This window comes from Nelusetta ayraudi, unplaced genomic scaffold (genome assembly GCF_046127955.1).
Source record: "Nelusetta ayraudi isolate G7.1 ecotype Tasmania unplaced genomic scaffold, CSIRO-AGI_Nayr_v1 ptg000031l, whole genome shotgun sequence".
Lineage (NCBI taxonomy): Eukaryota > Metazoa > Chordata > Actinopteri > Tetraodontiformes > Monacanthidae > Nelusetta > Nelusetta ayraudi.
Window position 1 is genome coordinate 5253217 of NW_027466081.1, and position 26392 is coordinate 5279608.

At 45.1% G+C, this 26392-nt stretch overlaps 1 protein-coding gene across 2 annotated transcripts in view; it reads right to left on the minus strand.

Annotated features, from left to right (window-relative positions):
- Positions 1–7241: 7241 nt before the first annotated feature.
- plekhm3 (pleckstrin homology domain containing, family M, member 3) overlaps positions 7242–26392 on the minus strand; it is a 32724-nt gene continuing 13573 nt past the window's right edge. For both annotated transcript variants that reach the window (XM_076031037.1, XM_076031035.1), the window contains exons 4-8: positions 23081–23226; positions 22270–22463; positions 19672–19735; positions 12464–12621; positions 7242–10836 (exon numbers count right to left, since the gene is read on the minus strand). In XM_076031037.1, coding sequence (XP_075887152.1) covers positions 10674–10836; positions 12464–12621; positions 19672–19735; positions 22270–22463; positions 23081–23226 — 725 coding nt within the window. In that variant the 3' untranslated portion in view covers positions 7242–10673. The remainder of the gene's footprint in view (positions 10837–12463; positions 12622–19671; positions 19736–22269; positions 22464–23080; positions 23227–26392) is intronic.

Sequence of the window (26392 nt, forward strand, 5' to 3'; positions counted from 1 at the left end):
GAATTTTCTTTCTTTTTCTTTTTTCTTTTTTTTTTTTTTTTAAGGGAGGCGTAGAGACTCGCCACTTGTCTGATCTGTTGTGTTTTTGGATTTGGCTGCAGCCACTAACTGCAACAAACAGACAAACAGCTTATAAAATGAAATGGACACAGATTTTTTTTTTTTTTTTACCACCACGAACAGACACCACGGACAGTCTGAAGATGACCATTAAAAAAAACAAACAAACAAAAACAAACGACATTTGTCATCATCAGTCGCTGCTGAAATAATATTACAGGAGATAATATGGGCATACATCATGACAAATTAATATAGAGGTCAATTTAAAACGTGAAACACTAAAGGTGCAATGAATTCGGGTCACTTATTTATTTATTTATTTATTTATTTATTTGCCTATTTGCGCTTAGCTGCCAGTTAGTGCCAAAATGATTAAAGCATTTCATTTTGACACTGAAGGCACAAAAAACATGACATGATTAAATATGAACCATAAACATGATTAAATGTTTACTCTAATAAGGAAGTTTAAGTTCAGTTAAGTTTATGTTAAGTTTAAGTGCATTCAATCATCATTAAAAAAAAAAAAATTAACTATTAGTTTATACATTATTGAAACCTTTTTAAGTCAATTGATAACACTATTAGTGTTTATTTTACATTTTGGCAAGCAGTAAAAACACTTGATACGTCTTGTTAGATTTGAACCCACAACCTCTTGTGCCCAATCCTTTAACTCCCTGAGCTGTTTAGGCTGGACTTGCATTTACGTGTCCGAGTTTTCTCTTTCTCCGTGACTTTAAAAACACAAAGTTTCCTCAAAGAGACTTGGACCACCAAAACCTCCTGCACCACAGATGGCCTCTCAGCGTCATAGTTTTAATTGGTTAATAAAACTAGTAAATATTAAGTAATCATTTGATACCCTTCAAATATACATCTATTTTTTTTTTTTTCTCAGAAGAGGGATTATTATTGGAAGTTGTAAAATCCTAGCCGAGTCCGGATTTTTTTTGGAAAACTTGGACGGCTTCCCCCAGCAGCACTTGAACGCACCAGTGAGCTGTATTTATGGCTTCCTGCATTAGGAGGAAGAAGTTTTCCGGGAGAGCTTGAGGGAGCCTGATGATGGATAACATCTCTCCACCCTCTGTCACCTTGGCCAGCCGACCACACACACACACACACACGCGCGCGCACGCACGCACACACACACACACACACACACACACACACACACGCACGCACGCACGCACGCACGCACGCACACACACGCACGCACGCATTTTAATCCTCCCTTTCTTTTCTTAACAATATCCAACACATACCTTGGGACACATACCACATCTTAATGCTGTTCAATCACACTTTAAAAAAAAAAAAAAAAAACCTTCCTGTTGCACGAAACTGAAGTTGGGAAGAATCCGTGGCACTGCGATACCATGGCTCTGCCTTCCTTCCATCTGCACCCACACACAAACAGATATATTCCACACGGGACAAAGGTCACAACGCTCTCTGGAGGACAAAGGTCTGCTAGGGTGTGTGTGTGTGTGCGTACGAGCGTGTGTGTGTGTGTGTGTGTGTTAGCTTGCTTGCTTGCTTGCTTGCTTGCTCAAGGATTCAACCCTGACAAGTCGAAGACAAATCTTTCACATTTTTTTTTCTTGCCCAGGGGTGAGTTTACGAGTGAGTTGCAAAGAGTTCAAGTGTTAAAAGCGTGCGGACGACAGTTCATGTTGCTTGCGTGCGTGCTCACCATCGCAGTCTCTCTCTCTCTCTCACACACACACACACACACACACACACACACAGACACAAACTTACAAACTCAAACTCATGTAATTACTTGTGGTAATTTTCCCAGGTGCCAGTCTTGTTTGAGTAAGACTCAAGAGAGAACACACAAAGACGTGACCTGCATCCCTGATGGTCAGGCAACCGCAGCTACACACACACACACACACACACACACACACACACACACACACGCGCGCGCGCGTGCGCACACAGCTTGAGAAAAACACCCCCGATTTTTGTTTAACAATCTCTTAATTTAACATTCTGCATTTGCAAATATTTACACTCGACTCTTTTAAAAATATCTCCCTTCTTTTTTTTTTTTAAGCCTGTAGATTTTTTTTCTTTTACAGTTAGTGTCAATATTGAATCCCCGCCCTCTCTGCACGGCCCATATCTACGCACACGCACTTGTAACGCGACAAAATGAGACGAGCAAACAGAGGAGAGATTAAAACAAATTGGAGCCCCGCCGGGCCCGTTGACAGACACACAGGACCGACAATATCGCCGGCAATATTTCATCCCCTCGCAAATAACTGCATCCATGCTCGCGTGAACAGAAACACGCACCGTGCAGACAACGCAAAGAGAATGGAGACAAGAAAGAGGAAATCTGGGATAAGTCATAGTGGAGGTGGTTAGTGAAGCTTCACCAGTTATGTCATTGGTTGTTTTTTTTTCGTTTTTTTTTTTCAAAACTGAATCTTTGATTCAGTCCATGTGTGTGTTATGCACAATTTCTTCCGTCCGTGTTTTCTGTGAAGTCCGTGGGAACTTCACGGAAGTTGATCCCCCTTTAAAAAAAAAAAAAAGGGGTTCTCAAAACACGGTACTAGACATCAGCACTTTGTGATGTCACAACTTGCCTTACAGCTCTTAGGTCTGCAGCTCAGTGACAGTTGAGCTGGGCCCCTTGTTTTTCTCCTTTGCAAAATGAACAGGATCCAATAGAGAATCACTTTTAACAGGAGAACCCGGTGGTTTAGCAGGAGGCCACAAACATAGGGCTAAATGTGCAGTTTTCACAAATCCCGCAGAGTTTTCATTTGTCTTTGGGTGATCGATCATGTCAGGCCTCTCCAGTGGAGGCTGGGAAGGCAAAATATATCTGAAGTGAAACCTTAATTTGTGCTTTTTAAAATAATTTTTCTGCTTTTTCTTTTCATTTTAGGACCTTGGAGAATATGATGTGCCGGCCACTACAGCATTTTGTTCTTCTCCTCCACTGGACTGTGTATTTCTTTGTCTTTTTAACTGACTCACTGCACTGCAAAGTGTTCTCAAAAGGTTTAAACCACCTTTAGTTTTGTGTCGTCTTGACTTTGGCTAATCCCTGTTTTTTCTTCTTTTTTTGGCCTTTTTGTGTGTATGTGTGTGTGTGGGGGGGTGGGAGGCGGGGGTCAGTTGACCTGGGAGGCGACGTCAGTGCCCAAACATGACTCTTTATTGACTTGATTTAAACTCACCTCCTCTTGAACCTCCCCGTGTGTTCACTCTAAACACGCCTTTAAGCCGTTTCCCTACAAATCATTAAACTTTCCATTTCAAAAGCAAATACTTTTCTTTTTCTTTTTTTTTTACCCTTTTGGATCTGGAGGCGACCCGTCATTGTGCAAGCCGTCGTCACGTCTGCTTTTGTTATCGGACTTGTTGAACTGCTGTGTTACTCTGTCCGTGTTTGTTGTAGAGTTTGTAGTATAATCTGATTCTTAGGTTAAAATCGTTCAAAATGCATGACAGAAATATTAGATTTTAAAAGCTTATATGCTTTTCAAGCCATGGTTGACTTTGCAAGCAGAACCATTGAACTATTGTTAAGTTTTTGACAGCAGATTCAGAAGAGTCCCGAAGAAGTTTTCTGGCAGTAATTCAACAAAGTAAAGTTTTTCTTACGGATCTTCCAACCAAGTTGATACAAATGGACGGACATTTTTGACCAATGACATCGCAACCCAAGTGACTCAGGTGCTAATCCCCCGCCCACCAGGTATGTGTTCTCAACGAACCATGGCAACAACTTGCTCGAGGTCAAACTAGACCAGAAAAATCGCTCTCAGCGCTGTGTTGTAACACAGTTGTTGCAACTTTACGTGCGTCAGAAATCGTGTTTCGCCACAAGGAGATTTGCCACATCTGTCCATAAAAGCACACGAAATCCAAAAATAATCCAAATGTATCCTTCAACTTCTTCTTCTACCTTCATTATCTTGAGGAATTCCAGTTTTGAGAGTTTTGCCGGGCGTTAGCGAGCGGTCGGTTGCTAGCGCTCGATCGCAGGCGACCGGCAAAGCGCAGTTTTTAATTTTTTTTTTTTTTTTTTTGGGGGGGGGGGGGTTGCGGGGGGAGAATTAAAACGCAGACGTGCCCTTTAACGCTGATGGAAGCGGCACGCAGCGCCGGCTGTCGGGCTCCACCCGGTCGAGCGAGCCCCTGAACAACCAGGTCAGTGGGAACAAGCGGGGGCCCTGCCAGCATTTTTTTTGTGCAGCAGCAGCAGCAGCAGCAGCAGCAGCAGCTCGCTACATGTTGGGTTTGGACAGAGGCGGGGGGGTGGCTACCGTGTGTGTGTGTGTGTGTGTGTGCATCCTCTCATGTTGGGAGAGAGAGAGAGAGAGAGAGCAGAGGCCCCCGGTCCCTCACTCCCCTGTGACCGTTGTCCACCCTCCCCCGCCCCCCCCCACCCCCCTCCCTCCTCGACCTCCTCTTGTCTTTTTCTTCCCTCCGTCCTCTTTTTCTCCTTAAACCGTCCTTTGTTTTCATTTTCGTAGGCATTTCTGCTCCGCCGTTGTCCCCCCCCCCCCCGCCCCAACCCCACCAACCTCCCCGCAAATGAGTCTTGACTGGCCCGCAGGCCACTGGACAAGCACAAAGGACTTGCTTCTACTCGCTACAGTTGATCCATTGTGGCCGTCCCACAATGCGCTAATTGGCGATGACAATTAAGCGCGGTCGACACTCAGCTTCAATTTGGCCGGCCGCTCGACATGCATCAGCGAGGGTCCCCGAGACGAGAAAGCTCCCGGCGTTGGCTCGCACAATATGCAGATTCACCCGGGGCAGGTTGGCGTGCACCTTCCCCTCCCCGCCCCCCCTCCTCCCCCTTTTCTTTTTTTTCTTCACATGACGCTGCTGCTGCTGCTTTTTTTTTTTTTTTTCTTCCTTCCTCCCCGCCGCTCCGTTTGAGGTCGAGCCCGTGACCTGAAAATCGGGCGCGAGCGAACGCGTTGCCGTGCCAGCTTGTTGGCAACCTCGTTCTCACAGCACCGTCTTGTCTTTTGTTTTTCGCGATTGTCCGTGGGATCCGCTGACCTTCAACCTCAGGAGCCCAGAGCTGCGTTTCCATGACGGTTTTCAAAATAAAAAGCAATTTTGACGAAGTGCAATCGCGATTAGCAGGTGCTTCCATTGAATGGTGTGAAGCGGATGAGCTGTAATTCTCGTAAAACTCTTGCGGGCGACGAGATTTCACGAGAATTACGTTTGCCTGTTGGTTTGTTTACGCTTGTTTGCCGTCAAGAAAGGTTGTTATGTTTGTCTCTTTGATTCCTTGGAAAAAATATTCAGTCTACTCCTCCATTCAAACATAACCTGCCATTTTTACTTGAAGTGAACTGGTCACATGACACCGTACGCCACGTCCACGTTTCCATGACCCTTTTGCGATATACCTCTGTATCGATATGTCTGAAATACCATCTCATGAGAGCGTAAAAACCTATTAGACATATTTGAAAGTGTTTTTTTTTTTTAAGTTTAGGTTTTCCATTAGCAGTTTTTATTGCGATATTTGGGTTTTGCGCAGTTTTAGTGGTAATTGAAACGCAGATTTTCTCATCTCTTGACATTTCCTCATGTTCCTTTGGAGCTTTTATCATTTCTATTTTTTTTGTTAAAGGTTCAAGATGTTATGTAATCTGGCATGACCTGGCATTTGCTCAAATCTTTTCCCATGTAGGAAACAGTCCTTCAGAATGTTCAGTGAAGGTGCAGCCCGTTGCTCAGTAACAACTTGAAGGTGAGCTGATCACATTTCGTCTTTACCAGTTGAGCAACAATAACTTGCTGAACTTCTTGTTTGCAAGAGGACTGACACTTTGGTGGGTGCATCGATGTGGTGGTGTTGAACTGAACTCCACCCAAAAGCTGGTCAAGAGTATTTTTTTGCTCTTCCGCGGATGAGAAAATGTTCCGTTCTGATCAAAGTGACAACTACGCTAGCAAGCTAACAGTATCTCACTGTTGGCCAGAGAGCCTTCATAGAACCTAATTGGTCCTGCAACAGTCAGACAGGGCGAAAGGACTCTAGATTGAAGTCTTCAGTGAAAGAATTAAGCCATGCTAGAAAACTGAATAAATATTAATAATAAACCTAACCTTCATTGAGTTTAGTTTTGTTCCTACCACGACAGATTTGGCAGGCATGCGAGTTGTTTGTCTGATTTTATTACCTGCTTGGATGTCCTGACAGGTGAGTCATCACAGAAACCTCAGGGAAGCAATGACAGCACAGCGTGTGATTTATTGACCTTCGCACTGGTTGACATGGCGCATCCAGTAGGTTTACCTTTCCCTGGGTTACTCAGCTTAACCGGGGTCAGCTTACCCCGACAATGGTCAAACAAGATAATCGGTATCACAAACGCTGGTTATCAACTCTTATCAAGAGCCGTGGGCGTGCACGTACAAAGGGGTTTCATTGGAACAGACCAACCGCGATTGCGGTCGCCAAGTTGGCGAGCAACCGCACCGATGGGCGAGTCGGTGCGGTGAGGAACGAGAGCTGGCTTGACAAAAATATGAGGAAGAGATTCTATGACAGAAAAGGCAGCGGCTGTGGCAAAATGCTTGGCAACGCATCGCGGGCAGCGTAAATACAGAACTCAGATCACACTGTTAACATCTCATTATCTAAATTGCAACCGTTCGGGGTTCATGAGAACCTGGCAACACGTCGAAAATAGAAGAAATGTAAAAGAAAAAATGAATACTGAAAATTATGGATAAGTCTGAATGAAATGATTGATTGATCTGTGATCTTTGTGATTCAGGCCCCAGGAAAGCCTTTTAAAGTGGGAAATAAGTTAAATATTGGAGGTTTTTTTGGTGTTTGCGAAAAAAATAACTTACTAAACAAACTCACCAGGGTTCATTAAAAGCTGAGATACTTGGTAAAGTAAAAAAAATAAATAACAAAACTGTAAAACAGGGCAATAGTCAACTTAGTTCAGTATCAACTTACAGTGCCTACAGTGTTTCTGGAAAATCCATTTAGTTTATATTTCCATTATATAATATTGTATTACTCTTTTTTTAAACAATCAGCTCTCAAAGACTGTCCAATCATACGACAGTCGTGTACATGTCCACCTTTACAGGCGTTTCCCATGATGCTTTGCACGGACACAAAAAAAAAAAAAGCAGCATGAAACAAACACTTTTTTGTCAAGTTTGTCTTTATTGGCATCAGTGAGCAGCTCAGCTGAAACAAAACCAGACGGGAGGAAGGGCTTCTTAAATAATTAAAAAAAAACAAAAAAAAACAAAAACAAAGAATAACAGCTTGGTGTACTTGCATCAGAGATTGGCTGAAACAACAATTGAACAATATCCAGTGCAAAACAGGATTTTTAGTGCAGTTAACCCACTCCAACACTCGGTATATTCCTGCGGCAACGCGTCAAGCACAACACACAGCAGGCATACTGCGATAAATCAGGTGACGATGGAGTGTTTGAGTTTCCCTTCTGGGACCCGTCAGGGTGTCATTGGCTTCGGTCCGACACCAAAACGGGCCCCCGAATTCATTCACGTGACGAAACATTTTCCTTTGAGACGCTTCCAAATCGACACGAAAGAAAACCGTCAAGTAAACATAAAACCTGAAAAACCCAGGAGTAACAAAAAACTCGGAGAACGTGCTGCATAAAATACTGCAACAGATAAAACTTAAGTGGACGAATGCAAAGTCAGCAAACGGTGCTACATGGAGGCATGGAGCCCAGCAGGTTCTGGAGAACTGTATGGTGCGTGAATCACTCAAAGTCAGTTTAAGGTGGAAATATGGTACTGGCTGTGTCAACATAATAAAATCAAAAATTGATAAAAGCACTGTTCCCTCCTGCGGGGGAACCTTTTTGACTCAGTGACTTTATTGGGGCTGTTGAGGAAAATTAATTAAAAAGGATCCGGGCAACAGCTTTTAATTAGTTGTACAGCAATCGATTCGTATTTTGTTGATACACACTGTTGAGTCCCTAAAAGTGGCTCGGGGCGATGTACAAAACTCTGTTTTTGCTGGAATTTAATGTTCCCATAATTCGAGTTTTACAATTTTTTTGTTCGTTACGCTCAAGTGGAGAAACTTCAAACAGTTAATCATGAAAAAAAAACAAAAAACTGATGCTTTGCAAGACCTTTCAGGAGATTAAAAACAACTGAGGGTGAGGAACCAACACCCAACTGGGTTTTTTTTGAGATATCTGCTCCTTTTCTGACATCACAAGGGGCTAAACCTGCTGGGCTCAAGAGTGCTCCGATAAAGATTCAATTTTAAAGAAACAGAATGAAAATTCTGAATTTTTCTAACATAAAAAAAACTCTTTCCCTTAACGTTACAGTACCTTTTTTCATTAAGCAGCAGGCAAATGAAAACACACGACATGGTGCCACAATGTCAGCAGGTGTGACAGAAAATAAATAGACTCAGCTGGCAGCGGTGACTTGGTTTGAACACGCTTCATTACCATCAGTAACTTTTGTTGCTTTGTTTTCCCTTCAAATTCAAAATGTTCTTATGGCTCCAGTTCATAAATTAACACTGAGATGGCGACTCAGACTTCACAGCAGCCGCAATTTTCCACCCAGACTCTCAAAATTCCTGGTTTAGAATACTTAAAACGCAATAATCCTTAAAAGCAAAAATAATCACAGTGCACAAAAACATTTTTATTCGCAACAAAACAAATTTGTTCGTCCAAGAAGAACCTCGAAACTCGGGGGGAAAAAAAAGGAAGAAAGAGTTTTGAAAAGGTGCAAAAAAAAAAAAAAAAAAAAGACAAAGAAATCAAAGCAAAAGTCGAAATGTATAATTTCGAAGACAAGCTGTCATCTTCCAACTTGGAGCCATCGCCGTTTGCCAAAACGGAACGCCAAAACTCATGAACGCAGCCAACGTGAAAAAGCGGTGGGTTACAAAGGCCGTCTAGGTTGCATAGAGATACTAAAAGCTAAAGCCGCTATCGCGTTTGATAGGTTTCGCACGAACAAAGTACAACGGGGAGCAGAATCACACGGGACGCGGGGAGGAGGAGGAGGAGGAAGGGGTGAGGTGGGGGGGGGGGGGGGGGGTGCGCAGTAAAAACACACGAGCAGCCGTAAAGCAGATTATTGCCTTGACGAGAGGAGGAGGTGCCCGGAGAGACTGACAATCACTTTCATCAGCGCGTTAAGACGGAGGAACTCCGACGTCGGAGTCGTCAATAATTTGCTCAACCAGTCGCTCAATCTTGGACGTGTCCTTCTTGTGCGAGCTTTCGGTCACTCAAATTCAACGGTTTGTTGGGATCGCAATGGCCGCTGGTGGACGAGTCAGCGTTTGTGCTTCTGTGGCAGTTTGAGACAATTGATCTATTTATTTATTTATTTTCACCTTTACCACAAAAGAAATCGACTTTTAGCATAAAAAAAATTGTCCAAAAAAAAAAAAAAAACGATGGCTCTCGTGTGCCGTCGTTCTCCCTGCTGGCCGTGAAAAATTTGCGCAACGCGGGCGGCGAAGCAGCGCGGCTGACCGAACCCCGTGCCGGTAGAAACGTGAGGTATAAATATTCCAGAGTTGGCCTCGTTATTTGTGCACGACTCGCAAGAGTTTATTAGAAAATCGGCTTCCCACTCGAACGGTCGATCCGCGCAAATTGTAGCTGGATCGCGCCGCCCGGAGTTCAGTCGAGTGGATGAAAGGAACGCCCAAAGATGAAAACGCCCCCCCCCCACGACTTCTTGGTGGAGGCTCAGTCGACGTTTCCTCCTCCACGTAACCATCCTGGAGTTCTACAGTTAAGACGTCAACAGCGTTTTAAGCCAAACTTTGCGCTGCAGCTTCTTCGTGGACGGCAGCCGCGTTAATGGCCGACAATTGCAAACCTGGCAACCAGACTAGCATCGGCATTGGGATTATATTGTTTCTCAGTGTGAAACTCTGCAATGGCTACTTGTAACCCCTCCTCAGCCAGCCAACTCGCTTCATTTGGGGGCGACCCGTCCCTTTAATGTGATCACAGACGTTCCTCTCTCTGCCTCTATTGTTCTTGCAGGCCAGGTAGAAAAGTTTGATCAACAGTCGAAGAATCTTCAGAGTAGTTTGGCTTTTAGTTGGTTAGTCTGTGTGTGTGTGTGTGTGTGTGTGTGTGTGTGTGTGTGTGTGTGTGTATGCTCTTATTAAATTATTAACACGTTGTCACTAAACCTCACTAAACACACTCGATGCTGGCGCATCATCGGCTGCCACCTCACACATTTTACCCCTGCAATAAGAAATACAGTACGTGAAAGGGAGGGGGAGACGTGATAAAGGGATGACAATTGTAAAACGTGAGACACGACGAAACACTTACACGTAGTTTAGTCCGTAAAGCCTGATAAAACTCTTCTCTTTTTTTTTTCTTTTTTCTTTTTTCTTTTTCTTCTCCCTGCTCAAAGTAGGACAGAGGCTTCCTGGCGCTCGTCCTCCTGTCCCGGAGTCGCACGCATCAAATCAGAGGGGGGAAAAAAGGTCACTTTGTCCGGCGTGCGGTCCAACGGGACCGACTGACCTGGCCGTCCTTGTGCTGTTTTTTTTGTTTTTTTGTTTGGTTGTCTGGTTGCGGCTCTCAGGTGTCTTGGTAGGGCAGGTAGAAGCAGCCGGGGCTGTCGTCGTCGGGCGACCAGAAGGAGGACGGCATCTTGTGGTGGAGCTCGCGGCGGACGCAGCGAGGGCACGGCTGGGCCTTCAGCCGGCACTCGGCGTGGAACACGGCGCCGCAGCCGTCGCACCTGCGCAACAGCGACAAGACACAGAAGCAGCGTGGGTCGCCGTCCGCTGTCCTCATGACCGGTTTTAAAAGGTCCAGCGGGTAAAAACCTTTAGGTAAGCCAGTCTAACAGTGTGTTTCGTAATTAGGGAAACTAAAGTAACTAAGGATGGCAGCTAACTAGGAGCGAGACCCTTAGAGCTCCATGTATATTTTTATATAGACGAGAACCATTTAAGGGTGGGAAAAACCAAATTGCTTTTATTGTACTACAAATATACACTTCTATTAATGTATTTATGGGCAGTATGTTAAGCCTTTACCAGCATAAAAACATAAACGAAGCCAAATTTTACAAACTGGACCTTTAACATATTTATTATTTACTATTTTATACTTTAGATACAAACCTTCATTAGTAGCAGCAACATTTTGGTGTCTTCCTGTTTAATGTCTCGCTACATTTTAATATACATTTTATGTATCATGTATGTACATTGTACACGTTATATATTGGGTTTTCTTGCACAATCCTTTTTGCATGCATTCAGGCATAAACTATCAACATTTTCCAAAAAACTGTCACGAAACTGTCGAGGTTGCTGAACGTTGGCTCTCTTTTTTTTTAAACAAACTTGGATTTTATTCTAAAAAAAAACAAGACGTGTTTTATTGCAAGGGCGGGCTAAACGTGTCGACTCCATTTAACAGCTCAAAAGTCGTAAACGTCTGTCGCTTAATAGCTTTTTTTCTAATTAGCAACACTGCCGACGACCTCCAACACAAGGCAGCAGAGGACAACGTTAAAGACCTGATTTTGAATCTGTTCACTATGGGACTGTGTTCGCGTTCCGTTGTTCCTCATTTCTTCATCTTACCATTGACCAATGAAGCCAACAGAGTCCACTTCAGTTCTTGGAAGTGCGGCAGATAAAGACGACACTTAGCACTCCTCCGGCGCGTCGTAAAACACAACTCAACAAACGAGGTGCGCGAGTGTGCGAGTCACTGTCCAGATTCGGCTGTCAGCATCTCCGAGTCTCCTGGGAGTCAGAGCTGCTGGCCGCTTATCCGTCTTTCTGCTGCCGCTCTCGGTCTAAGGGACAAGAGCTTGAGGCTCTGGATCACGTCGGGGGCGACGGCCATCGAGTCACATGGGCAGGCAGAAGGCAGAAGATGGATCTCCATTCATTCTTCCATCCAACTTATCCTGCAGTTTGGCTCATAGGTTACTGGAGTCTATCTCCGCTATCTTTGGAGTGAAGGCAGCAAACCATCCATCCACAGTCACACTGGATGCATGGATGGATGGATGCACTCAATCAGCCCAGTGTGCAAGTCTTGGGACTCTGGGAGGAAGCCAAAGTACCTTTTGGTTGCGGTTCCCAAAAATGTTTACAAGCCCCACTTGAACGCGACCTGAAGTGAATGCGGCTCAAAAATAAAGAATATCGATCGGGACTCAAGAATAAACTCTTCGCAGGAAACGAAAGGTCTGCAGAAGAGACCCCAACTTCTAGCGGTGAAACCAAACATTTGCACGTTACCCGCCGGTCTTATCTGATACAACTACACTAAAAATAGCCTCATCTGAGCACCCCGGCGCCCGCTTTTTCAAATTACACTAAAGGATGAAAGAGAGGCTGTACCTCTTGGTGGTGCTCTCCTGGAAGGGGTAGAGCACTTGGCCGTCGTGGCAGAGCTCGCAGATGAAGCCCTTCTCCCGACACAGGCTGCAGCTGAAGACGTGCGAGCTGGCAAACTTGATCACCTTGGACAGGAAGGGGGCCAGTTTCCCGTCAATCACCTGCAGGAAAGCAGAAGACTTTATTGACTTTATTCACAAAATCTTGTCTTTTTTTAAACGTTGACTTTATTCACAAATTTTTGTCTTTTTTACGTCAACTTTTTTGCTTTATTCATGAAATTTCAACTTGAAAACATAAATAAAAATCTCCTTCCTAATTTTTTTCTCTTCTTGTGGTCTGATTCATTTGGATTGGAAGAAGGCTGGGATACGCTTTCTTTTCAAACAGAGTTGAGGGTGTTGACAACTGGGGTTTGGGTTTTGTGCTGTAAAGATGATGAGAAGGAAGACAAACAGGGTGTGTGATAAGAGACTGGAGCTCGAGGAGAGATCTTGAGTCGCCGCGAATGGCTGCATTCAGTTACAAGTGGTTCCACCTGGCAACCCACCTCCCCTCAACGCTTTTTTGGTACACGAAGGAGAGGAAAAGAGGTTGCAGTAAGGAAAAGAGCACGTTGAGACGCCCTGATCCTATTTTTTTTTTTTTTTTTTTACTGTAAATGACGCAGCAGAGACAAAGACACACAAGACTGAGCTTAATGACTGTGTAGTGGATTCCAGTCAGCGGGACGAGTTTCCACTCGGCCTTTACGGTCAAACGGTCGAGGAGCGCGCTCGGCGACCTGTGATTGGACGCTAGCAGCGGCGAACGCGCGCATCACATCAGCCGTGCACTTCGTTTCTCAGTGGGTTTGTTGTGCCAAACGGGCAACAATCACTTGAAGAAAACAGCGGAAAAGGGGAAAGCAAAAACACATGGTTGAGAACATGGCAACCCTACTCTGTAAAGACTGACGGCCACAGCCTTCACATGCATGAAGTGGCTTGACGAAAGAAAACAAAAAGCAAGCAGTGTATTTAACCCTGTGTTTACAGCCTCGTACTAAAACTGATACTTTGCTGGACCCTCTATGTGTTTTGGATGGGGACATGTGTACAAGATGTTCTCCAAAAGAGGAACCAAGGTGTGCCTGTTCGAGGATTCCCTGCCTCTTTTTTTTTTTTTTTTTACGACATCAAAGGAAGAGGAACTGACTGATTTAGCATGACTGCTAAGGTGGATTTTGCAGTATTCAGAAACGTCAAGAGCACTGGACTGCAAATGCTCGACAATTTGGTTTCCCACAATGAGGAGCATTGAGTTACCAAAGTCATCTTCACACGTGCTGCTGCTTCCCCCAGATGTTCCTAGCGGCAGGTGACCACATCACACCCCGTGACGGCTTTTTTCTTCCAACGCAACTTCCATTTTTTTGGCGTCCGTCTTTCAGAGCCGCAAAACCGATACGTCCTGGCCAATACAGTTGCACGGTATGGATTTGAGACAGTGATTTTGCAGAAATGGTAACTCTGCAAAGCAGCTAAAATAGTGGCATTTTAACTCAGAAAACCACAAACATCCATCTTGCCAAACTCCAATCTAAAGCGTTTTCCAGTTGAACTCCTTCCAATGACAAAAACAAGAAGGCATTGCTGCAAGCTGCCCTTCGAGCCGCTGAGGACCCAGACTAAATTCAGCAGGCGACTATAAGTCTGACTTGGAAAGTAGCAGGATTTTGTTGTTGCACGCTCGTATTGGATGCAGCTAACAATGCAAGTTGAGATCAAAATCGGTTTCTCGCTGCATCCTGAACCCGTTCGGCTCCATACAGTTGCAGACCCAACCGCACAGAAGGTGCTTTAACACCAGGTGTAAAGCCGTCACGACTTAAAGGCCGAGTGGGGGAGAAGTGCGTTGATTCAGTTTCCTCAGCTTGCCTTAAACTCAATTATGTCACTCTTTAAAACAACCAAGTGTGACAAATGTGCAACTGCCCCATAAAAAAATCAAGAGAGGGGACAAATAGGTTTCCAGACACAGTGGAACCCCCCACCCCCCCAACACCACCACCCCCACCCCCTCGCACTCCACCCCACCCCACGACTCAGCCCGGTCCAACCCGGTCCACATGACGAATGGCTCTCGTGATGGAGGCTGACAGGCCCAGTAATTAAGGCCCTCTATAATTGGACTGGGCAGAATCAAACCACTGGCAGCACAGCACTGGTGGCTGACTGGTAGCTCTGGAGGGACTCTGGGGGGAGGGGTTTGGATGGGGGGAGGCAGCAAAGGGACAGAACAGTTTAAGAAAACAGTAAAAGTCGGTGAATGAGGAAATCAGCTCATCCAGGCTGAGGAGGCTTCACTCAATCTCACTTTTTAAACTGTTTCCTTGTTCGAGACTCATACCTTGGTTCCGAAAACCCAGATTCTGCTGCCGTTCTAATGTGCGTTTTTCTGGTCACATTAGAAATTTGGTACTAAGGCAGCAGCAGTGGCAGATTCTCAGTGGAACCATCCACTAGGAAAGAACCTGCAATTCACAGGAAAACCCCAAACACTCCATGTTTCCTCTGTTATATAGTTTATCTTTTATCTTCTCGCGATTAGCTTTTCAAATATGAGAAACTGTCACATTGAAACAAAACATTGGTTCAGGAGCAGTTCCCAGCACTGAGCTAATCTTCATAGTCGCAATGTATGACTCTGATAAGCCTCATGTGTAGTTTAGCAAGTTTCAGCAGCCTCCTCTTGTGCGATAACATTTCGTTTTTGCAGTTCGACTACCGATGTGTTGTCAGTAACATCCTGATTAACGTCTGAGTTTATCCCAGCATAAAACCCACTTTTCTTTTCAGTCGATTGGTTATTTAGGACAATGTGCAATAGAGTCACCCATTCTAAAACTGGGATAGCAAAAGGCACCCAAAGGCAGGAAGATGCCAAATAAAGTTAGCACAAACTTAAAAGATCACTTCTTAAGTCTCACTTGTTTTAAATTCTCTCCCCAAGTCTCGATTGGTCAGAAAGGGAAGCTTGTATTCACATGTATTCAAATCTCTTACCCCCTCACCCCCACCAGCCCCCCCGACACACACACACACACACACTCCTCTCCCTCCACCTCCATCCGCCCTCTTCAACTCCTCCCATTCTTTCGTTGCTCCACGCAGAGTCTTTGTGGTCCAAAACCTCCTAATCCCCTAAAACTGCTGTTTAACAGCCGTTCGCCTGCCCTCAGCTCTCTGTCCCTCACACACACACACACACACGCACACGTGCACGCACACGCACACACACTTCCAATGAAGCACTAGAAAGCCAGCTGGGATTACAAGGCAGGAGAGAGCAGGGTGAGTCGTGTTTGGATAACTCTCTGCCTCCGTCTCTCCCTCTCTCTCTCTCACACACACACACACACACACACACACACACACACACACAGAATTAATGTATGTTGGCTGTCAGCGTATTATGCAGAGGTGTCCATCTTATCTGGGAGTTCCCCTGTGCAAAGTAATCTTCTGGAGAGGACAAACACAGCTGAGACACAATAATTTACTCCGGCGAAGGGCCGTTTTGTATTTTTTTTTTCTTGAAGCCCGAAAACCTGCCGAGTTAAAAAGCATTTCGGCCGAAATGCGGGAGAAAAAAAAAATTAATGGAATTAAAGGGAACTAGGCCACAAAATTCTGAGTTTCAGATTTGTACTTTGGCTCTGCGGACGAAAAAACACACGGGCCCGGCGGTTAAGACCTCTAATTTACTGTGAGCGGCAGCGGGGCTGCGGCGTAAAAGACTTTTGCAGATGTGTGTTGCCGAATATAAGAGGAAAATACAACTTTAAAAAAAAAAAAAAAAAAAAAAAAAAAAAAAAAAAGGTGGAAAAAATTGGACAACGGCTCAACTGAGAAGGTCCAAAGAACTGAAGACATCACAAATTTAAATCATCGTTGAGCCTTTTCCGGTAACTCCTTGGAACTAAAGGAGGCTCGTCTCTGTCCTAATTGACATTCCTGGGGGAGCCAGTATTGTTTATTGGGGGAGAGGGAAGTGGAGGGGGGCGCTCAAAGTCAAAGCCATGAGCAGAATGTGTGGCTCTCTCTCCCTCTCTCTCTCTCTCTTTGAGAAACCTTTAACTTGGAGTGAAGAGGCCTCGCAGCCGCTGTAGCCGTGCGGTGAAGCACAGAGGGAATGCCGGGGTGTCACTGTGGGAAGCCTGGCTGTTGCAAACCCAACCCGGACACTTTAGCCGCGTTCAGACTGCCAGCCAAAATCCGATTTTCAGCCCATCCAGATTAAAACCGGATGGCTCTTTTGTAGTCTGAACAGTCACAAATCCGATTCCGATCCGATTTTTGCAAAACGGATTTGGACAGATGTGTCTCAGTGTGAACAGCTCGAAACACACCGATGGGTTTTGACTTCAGACCAGTTTGAACAGCCAGATCCAATTTGGACACTTGCTAAAAAAAACAGTGTGGACAGTCAGCCCCAAAAAAATCGGATTTGAGAAGGAATCTGATTTGAATCAGATTCGCCTGCAGTCTGAACCTGCGACTGTGGTCCTTGCACGTGCTCTCAAAGCCAGCGTAGGAGGCGAGTGGGCAGGGAGTCCTTAGACAAACACATATGCTTTTTTGGGGGGGTTTGGAGGGGCTAGCATGGCCCCTGTGTTTAGTTCTGGAAGGAGGGGTGGGGGAGCGGGTTCGGGCTTGGGGTTTTGGGGGAGGGCGGGGGTGAGTTTAGCCTTCGCTGACCTCTGAGCGGCAACAAAAAAAGCCACGTTGATGAAGAGCAGCGTTTTATTCAGGGGGCTGAATGAAAAGAAACAAGCTTGTTAATATGGAAAACCAATTAAGAGGCGCGGCGCCGCAGAAGCTCCGAGAGCGGGAGGTTAGAGGGGGGTGGGGGAGGAGGGAAGGGGGGGGGGGTCGCTGAGAGCCGCTGCTGCCGCAAAATCTTAAAACAGTTTTGCGTCTTGGCCGAGTTTGACGGAGAGTTCGAGCTGCGAACGAAAGCGAGAGTCGGGTGGCGTGTGTGTGTGTGTGTGTGTGTGTGTGGTGGTGCTGGTGGTGGTCCGGGGTGAGGGCGGGAGGGGACGCGTTTCGCGGAGCGTGCGTGAGGCCGAGGGGGTGGGGAGGCGGGGGTGCGGGGGAGATGCCGGGGGAAGAATGGTGGGATGTCACGCTTTGTTTTCCTGCCTGCTGATTCTGAATGTGACCAATTAGCGAAGCGGAGAAACACAGGGGTCGGCGGGTGGAGAGGGGGAGTTGGGGGGGGGGGGGGGGGTAGGAGGTGGAGAAGGGAGGGAGGAGGGGGCTCCAATCGCTTTCGCCGTGAGAGCCTCTGGCTGAGGCTCCCGAGTCAGGAAGGGCTGGAGGAGAAAAGGGCGAGGGAGGGGGCGACATCGTCGACATAGTGACGGACAAAAGAACTTTTCAGTCATTTGGGGGTCCCTTTTTTTTTTCTGCTGACCTGCCCCCCACTCCACCTCCCCCTCCCTCATCTCTTCAACTCCTGGATGCTGAACAAAACAAAAAAAACAAAACTAAAAAAAAAAAACAACAGTTCAAACTGCAGGCGCGGAATTTTAGGCCGAATCAGTCGAATCGGGGTGAAGGGACGGCAAAACCAGAACCGGGCCAGTGTGTTAGGAGGAGGCGCAGGGAGCAACTGCGGTCAACAGCAATAAGACGTGCGAAACAAAAAAAGGGTTTCCGCGAGGGCCACGCAGGAATTCTTTCCACTGAGGCCATTGTTTTGCTGGATTAGGACCCTTGAGAGCGCTGCCCCTGCGCTAAATGGGGCTTCTCAGAGGGTATTACTCGCTCTTATCGCTGTTATGATATGGACAGGTGCCAAAGAAACACCAGAGAGGTCATGTTTACTCAGAGAATGAGGTGAACCTCGTTCGATCTCACGTCGGCGTATGAAGAGGGGGCGGGGGGGTAAAATGAATTGAATTAATAAACGGCGGGAAACGGAGAGATGACGTTGAGATTTGAAAGCATGAAGGTTGAGGAACTTTGAGGTTACTTGGTGAGGAAACAAGGAAGAAGCTGTGAAGAACTTAAGCATTTCTCAGTTTCAGGAAATATTTTTTTTAGGGTGAATGAGGCTGGTCTCGTCATGCGTCCAGACTGATGTGTTTTTTTCTAATTTGTGTGCAACCAGACAGACAAGGCCCATTGGAATTCTCATTCAGGGCTCTCACGGAGTTGAGTAAAAAGGTAAGAGCCAGAAGAAAGAAAGAAAGAAAGAAAGAAAGAAAGAAAGAAAAAAAAACATCTTGTTAAAATAGAAAGCGCAACGCACCATCTCACTCAGCTAAAAATACCCCCAAGGCTTCCACGGGTATAAAAGGAGGAAACCTCATGGTGCGGCCACCATCATCCCCTGACCTCAACCCTATTGAGAACCTCTGGAGCATCCTCAGGGAAAAGAGCCGTGAGGGTGGGAGGCAGTTTTGCATCAGCGCTGCAGCTCTGGGAAGCTGTTCTTACATCCAGCAGAGGACACGCAACCAGGAAGTGGCCACAAACTGACCAGTTCAATGAATGCAAGAAATGTGAAGGAGCTCTCAAAGAAGAGCCCTTCTCTGAGAACTGGCTCGTTGTTGCTTTTTTTTTGCCTTTTTTTTTATTTTTATGAAATGGCTTTTGATTTGCATAAATGTGACTTTGAGATGCTGCAAAGTGCAAATTAACATTTTTATCTTATCATTTTGTTCTTTCCAACCTCCAAAATACTTAAATACTTATATAAGTGACTATTTTACTAAGCTGATTCTAGAGTTATAAGCATGTATTTTTCTGTTTTAAAGTATGTATGTATGTGTGTATACATGTATGTATGTATGTATGTATGTATGTATATATATATATATATATATACATATATATATGTGTGTGTGTGTGTGTGTATATATATACGTATATATATATTTATATATGTTATTACTATACTATATATCATACTATTATAATTGTGACTTTTGCGACTTTTGTGACTGATGCGATTGTTTGCAGTGAGAGAGTTTTTCTTTTTTTTCTTAAATCTTATTAAGTTTCGCATTGATCACATTTTTTTCAATGTTATAATTGCATTGTGCGACAGAGGCAGTTACCCAAACAGACCTCGCTGTGGTCACTGCTGCCTCGTAACCCCAGCTTTCTGGTGTTTCAGGTGAACTACATCCATGTGTGCGTGCGTGTGTTTGCACCTACCTGCTGCAAGTCGGCTACAGAGTACAGGTGAATGTGCTGCAGCAGGTACTCTCTGGGGAAGATCCTGAGGACAAAAGAAGGGGACAGAAAACAGGGAGAAAAATGTGCATTTTAGATTAGACAGGTCCCTGAATAAAGACAATAAGAAGCTCGATCCTGCACAAACACAATATTGAAAAGTGACGACAAGCTGGAGTTAAACATTAGCCTGAATAATGTTTAACCACCGGTGTGCCAGTTCTCTTGAAAGTCCTGATTTGAATCTAAAATCCTGAGCTGGGGGGAGGAGCGCCACAAGCACGCATGTGTGTGTACGTGTGTGTGTGTGTGTGTGTGTGCGTGCGTGTGTGTGCGTTGATGTTTTGACACCTACTATCAGGCCACTAGGATAAATGGCACCATGTTAAATCCCGTCTGAGCCAGTGATGAGTGTCACAAAAGAAAACACACAAGAACATGTGTATTCATAAGTGTGTGTGTGTGTGTGTGTGTGTGTGTGTGTGTGTGTGTGTGTGTGTGTGTGTATGCCGTCTTATGAATGTTAAAGAGGTAACCAATGGTAACATAGTAAACAGAGGAGTTTATAACAATGGGGCACCACTAATCTCACACACACACACACACACACCCCCGCACACATACACACACACAGCACCCCCACCCCAAGTAATCAAACACGCCGCAATCAAACGAACATTAGTTACATGTTAATTAGTGTCCGGATGAAAACGCACTCTTATATTGTGCGCTGGTCATGAAAGGCACGATTGATATTAAGATCTCACACACGTCGAGATCAGAACGCTAATCTTGAATTGCGCTTCCACTTCCGCAGCTTTCGTGGGCGGAGGGAAAGATGTTAATTCACGGCTCGACGGCGCCCTCCGCGCAGGATTTTCGGGTCCGGCAGACACGGTTCCGATATCGCCACATCGCTGCGTTGTAACCGTGCGCTGAGGGACGACGTAGCGAAGCGTGTGAAATACTCAGAACAGACCAACTTCACTGCGTTCAAAATCACTTCAATCCAATTTATCCAAAGCCACATGGTTGACTACATGCCTTCATGCACTAAATAGCAGTGATGTGATTGGCTGACCAGCTATTTGTGCATACAAACAATTGGAAATTTTAACGAATGCTACAAAAAAACCTTTGAATTAATAGCAGTATCACAGTTGATGCGATTTACTTGCCCTCAGCACTCACAAAAGGGTCCGTGAGCAAGGTGCATGTGTTATTTTTCATTCTGTTACAATGTTACTGCAACTCTTAATGTTGTGATCAAGGCCGGCGTTGTGCTCCGCGTGACCCCGAAAACGCAACTTTTCTTTTCTTTTCCTTTCCTTTTTTCAAACAGCATGGCAACTAGGAGGTTTGCCCAAATAAAACACAATCGCTTACGGGGTTTACTCACTAATGGAGGCATGCGCTAAAATAATAAGTTAATCCCCCCGGACGTGCAGCAGCCTGCTGTCAGATGGCCCCCGAGCCGGGCCCAGAACTACGGGACACCCCGAGCGCCTTCGGTTCCCGCTGCAGCTCCTTTGTGCAGATGTGTCCCACAGGCTTCTCCCTTCAGTTTTCCCCTTTCACGGCAAGACTAATGACCAGGGGAAGGTTTTAGCGCCACGGCCCTCATCAATCCCGCTGTGTTTAGAAGTGGCGGGGCACTAGCCGGCGCTAGCTAATGGGACAGAGGTAAACAGAAGTGATACGGTTCTGAAATGGGTTCGGTAAGGCTCCGTCTTCTTCGGAAGCTATTTGGGGTGGGTTTTTTTTTTTTTAAGTAATAAAACCACATTGGGATCCAAAATAACAAAATATACACGTTCATACCTGTGTGTTCTGTTCAATTTCCCCCCCTCTAAAGGTTTTAAGTTGTCAATGACAGGAAGCGCCAGAAGGATTAACTGCTAGCAACGGATGTGATTTTTCAGACGCTAACACGTCGCAGGATCCGACGACATTATTAAACTAGTAAATCAGAGCCGTGCAACTTCAACACGGCAGAAACTTTGTAGTTGGTTTGACTGCGAGGATTCTGTGTGCTTTTGGATGAAATTAGTCTTAAGAGTCTGCGTGCAAAAATGCCAACGAGAAAGTTTGTAATTAGGTCAGACTTCTGCCATATTATTAATTAACTTGGTTTAATTACTCTACGATATACGTATCCTTTATTTCTGGACTCACTGTGGCTTTTATTACTCAAGTATAATGAGTTCAACTGCAAGCTCCTGATCACTAGAATAACTATCTAAATTCAGATAAGATCATTTTTGTTATCTCTTACTATTGTTGCTTGTTATATCCACATTATTACATATTATTACACATTACTACTTATTACACATTTTTACACATTACTTATTATTAAATTGTACTTTCTGTTCTGAAGGCCGTCTTCAGTCTTTGTTTGTATGTCACATCTATTTACATGTATGTGAAAAATAAAGCAAACAATCTTGCATCACTATATTTTTCTCTTATTGTGCTGCATAATAAATATCATAAACTCGACGTTACTGAACATCCATTCAGAGATTCGGAGACACGGCGCTCGAAACGTTCGCCCTGCAGGTGCGAGGTCCCGCCTACCTTCGCCTGAGGTCCTCGGCGACGGTTGCCCGGCAGCTGAACAGGTAGGCCCGCAGCGACTGCAGCTGCTGGCGCAGGCGCAGCACGGTGCTCAGCGGCTCGCAGTGCTCGTACAGACAGGGGTTGAGCTGCTGGACGTCCAGCAGAGGCTCCTCGTACACAAACTCCAGGAACTCCTTGGCCTGTTTGGACACCTGAGAAAAGAGACAGTTTGCGATTTACAGGAGGAACTACTGCTGTTACCTGAACAGGTGACACATGTCTCGGATTAGCAGCCTGTCAGTGAACTCCTCATAAAAGAGCCAAACCCATTCTTTACTCTTTCTTTTGCTTGCTTTTGCATATGTGCAAACCAGCCTTTTGTGATGTCACAAAGGGCACAAGTTCCTGTCTAAGGACTAGTGACAACGAGATCAGGTACTGGCCCCACCCACTGACTCCCCCTTGTTGATGTCCCCATGCAAACAAGTTCCAACAAAGCATCAATTAGCACTAGCTTCCTGCTAAAACTGACAAGTATTTACAGGAAGCTGCAAACACAGGGCTAAATATTCTGCTTATTGGAAAATCCAGAGGTTTTTTTTGTATGTGTGAGGGGTGGCTTAACTATGTGAGGCTACTTAAGTGGAGCTGGGGTTCAAAAATGAACATCATGACATCATCATCATAAGAGACCTTTAAAACCAGCTGCCATGAACGATAAAGAAATCTCAAACTACCTGATGTAAAACTTTGTTCAATGCTTTAAAACAGATGATTTTCAGCTGGCATTTACACTATTTTTTACTTTTGTCTGTGTTTGCTTGTGCACCTTATGCTTGCTGGTGTCCCAGTTGTGCAGCAGGCGCGCGGGGATGAGGAAGGAGTTGTCCTGGTGGCAGCTCTGGCAGTAGTACCAGCCGCTGTAGTAGCAGACCTTGGCCTTTCCTCTGGAGAGTCCGACCAGACGCTGGCAGCCTGCGGAAGGGGGGGAAGCCAAGAGACCTGAGCGTCCACGTGCGAGCCGACCGGTCGTCGACGAGTAGTTTATTGCCCCCCGTCCCCCGCAGCCCAACACTCGCTAACGACATCTGCGCTGAGCGGGCCCAATTAGGCCTTTATGGTGGCTTTTCATCCGGATGTTGTTGCACAAGTTGTCTTTTATTGTTAACTGTCAGATGGAGGCAACTGTAAAAAGGCCAATCTCAGGGCAAAGGTTGTCGAGTATCTTATTGTTAATATGTGTCAGTTTATGGCTACCTACTAAATACCGTACTTCTCCAGCACAGCGTTCGGCTCAGCAGATAACAAAAACGAACAAAACAAGGGCAAAATGAGTCCAGCTGTTCGTCCAGGTACAGATGAGAACTTCCAGCACTTTTCCAGGTACAGCAGGAGGGACCTTCACCACATTAAACTGGGAAAAAACTGAGAGATTATAAGAGCCGCGTGACTTTGACCAAATTCGGGTGGAGTTTTATTACTTTACATGCTTGTGATTCCTGCTGCAGAAAGAAAAGAAGGCTCCTACATGCAGAGAACCAAATCAAGTGAGCAACATTGCAAAAGAGACATTATTGTGAAAGAATCGTCACTGGCAAAGAGCCTGAAGACTCTGGTGCAAAAGCAAGGCCAGAAAGTTGAATCATTATTATGCAGTCAGGCCAGTTTGCAAAAATAACAGAGTTTTGTGCAAAACTTTCCTTTTCAGGTGTTGCATTTGTTAAAAAAATTTCAAAGGTATAAACACTGAGAATAAAATTCTCTTTCCAAATGTCCAAAAGTTCTCGCTACACTGATATTACATCAGAACAGCAGGGCGTCTAGAAAGAAATATGCAATGTCATGGCCATTTCTTTTATTGTATTTATTCAAACAAACGCTAACGACAGCGGTGGGTGGAGCAAACCAAAAAAAAAAAAAAAAAAAGACATCTCAGTGACTCATCATGTGACCTTTTGTTTGGGCGTCACACTTGGTCTCATCAGGATGAAGAGGGCTGTTTGAATAAGAACTGTGACTGAACCAGAACATCTATTATTTATTCACGGATCAGACACGTTTTTGAGGTTAATCACCTGGTTAAAGAGTAACACGGCGAGCGCGGCAACACTGGGCAGCTGTACAGCACATGTGCATTTAAAAGGTTACGGAAGGTCAAATCAAGTGTGACTGTGGGGGTTATTGTTGGGGCGAAAATAAAAGCAATGATGAAATTGCAAGATGAAATACCGCAATTGACAAACGCAATCATATTTGTGTGTGTTATATTTTTCAGTATCTAGTGTCAGATTGCGAGAGAGACGAAACCTACAAACACACACAAGTAAGTAAATCGCAAGTATGTAATCGTTTTGGAACGTTCCAATGGAAACAAAAACAGAATATTGGAGCAGGGTAAAAAAAAAAAAAAAGTGCAATTAATTTGCGATTAGTCGCGAGTTAACTCAGGACTCGATTAATCGAGTCGCGATTAAAATTTTTAATCGACTGACAGCCCTGGTTACAGTACATTTTAGGTGTAATCTGAATCTTTATCCCAAAGCAAAATATCCTGAACCATTTGTGAGAGGTGTATTTTATGTCTCTAGAGTTCAGTTTTTGACCAGTAACATCGTCGTTACAGCCAAAGGCGCAGAAAGTCAAACTGCAGCAGTTCAAGGAAAGACTCCTGCTTAACTAACAATGCCCACTCTCGACTTAAGAAAGCTCCTGAGAAACAAACATACTTCAATATGTCCAAAACTACTTTTGAAGTAATTCTGCGGCGAACAGAGCCTCTCCCGGTAGTCACAACACCGCGCACTAAAAGGCCAATACATCTTTGGTAACTGCGCAGCTTTGGCCCCGGCAGCTGCTTTGTCTCGGGGACCCTTCAAAGTTCCCCCTTCGCCCAAACACCCGGAGCGCGACCTGCTCGGCGGCCACACGCAAGCGCCGCCGCGACTCCGACAGGTGTCCCTTATCCGCACGATCTCCGGGGGAAACACGGGGGCTGGTTCGCTCGGCCTAGTGAGGAGGAGTGGAGGAAGAAAAGGAGGGACGGGAGATTGCTATCCCGTGTTTGGGGGGGGAGGGGGATGGAAAACAGGATGGGGGAAAAAAAGGAGAGCGTGTGCCAGCCTGTTTGACGTGCGGCCCTCCGACAAAAGGAAACAACTCGGAGGGAAAAACTAGACGGAAAGAGCAAAAAGGCTGTCGGGGGGGAGGGGAGGATTGCACAAGGGGGAGATGGAGAGATCAAACACGGGGTTGGGGGGGAGAGATGAAGGCAGACAGCAGTGAGAAGTTTGTCCGGCTCCTCTTCTATCGCAGGCGCACATCGCGACTCCGCACAATAGTCCAATCAGAGGCAGGATTCTCGTTTATTTTTATCTGACCAGGAGTGAAACGAAAAGGATTTACGTTGGCGTCCCGCTCGGCCGCCACAGAATGCATTCAAATACCTGCGGAAATCTTAATACTGATCAAGTCTTGTAGCTGTTTTTGCAATTCCGAAAAATGCGTCGGGCTGCAAAGTGGGGAAGTGTGAACGATTTCCACATCCAATCCTAAAATCTGATCTGTTAGGACCACATCCGGTGCCTGATTCTGTCCTATGGTTGGTATGTTTGACTTGTTCAGGATAGGGATGCAAATTATCGATTAATTCATTAATCGTTAGTTGATTGACCTTATCGATCGATTAACAATTAATTGATAAGAGGCAATTTTTCATGAGAACCTAAATTTCACAATGAAAAATGCGTAAGGAACACATTATATAACCCTTAAATAATGTTGAGGGTCCAATGTGACCAATTTTTACATTAGATAGTAGTAAAAACACCCGAAACATTTATCCCCTGACTTTAAGTTGACTTCTAATGGGTCACATTTCAACTTTTTTTAAAAGTTGTTTAAAAGTAACATGTTTTAGGTATACACCACGCCATTTAACAAAACAAATTTCAATTTATTGCGACTAATTTAATTTAATCGATTAAATTCTTAATCGAGAATGAATCGATAATCGATTAATTGCTAACATCTCTAGTTCAGGACATTTGCTTTTAAAGCATCATCGCTTCTTGTTGTCATTGTCGCGTCCCACCAGTGGACAAAAAGCCAGAGCGGTAAAACAGCACAGGATGATCTAAAGGGT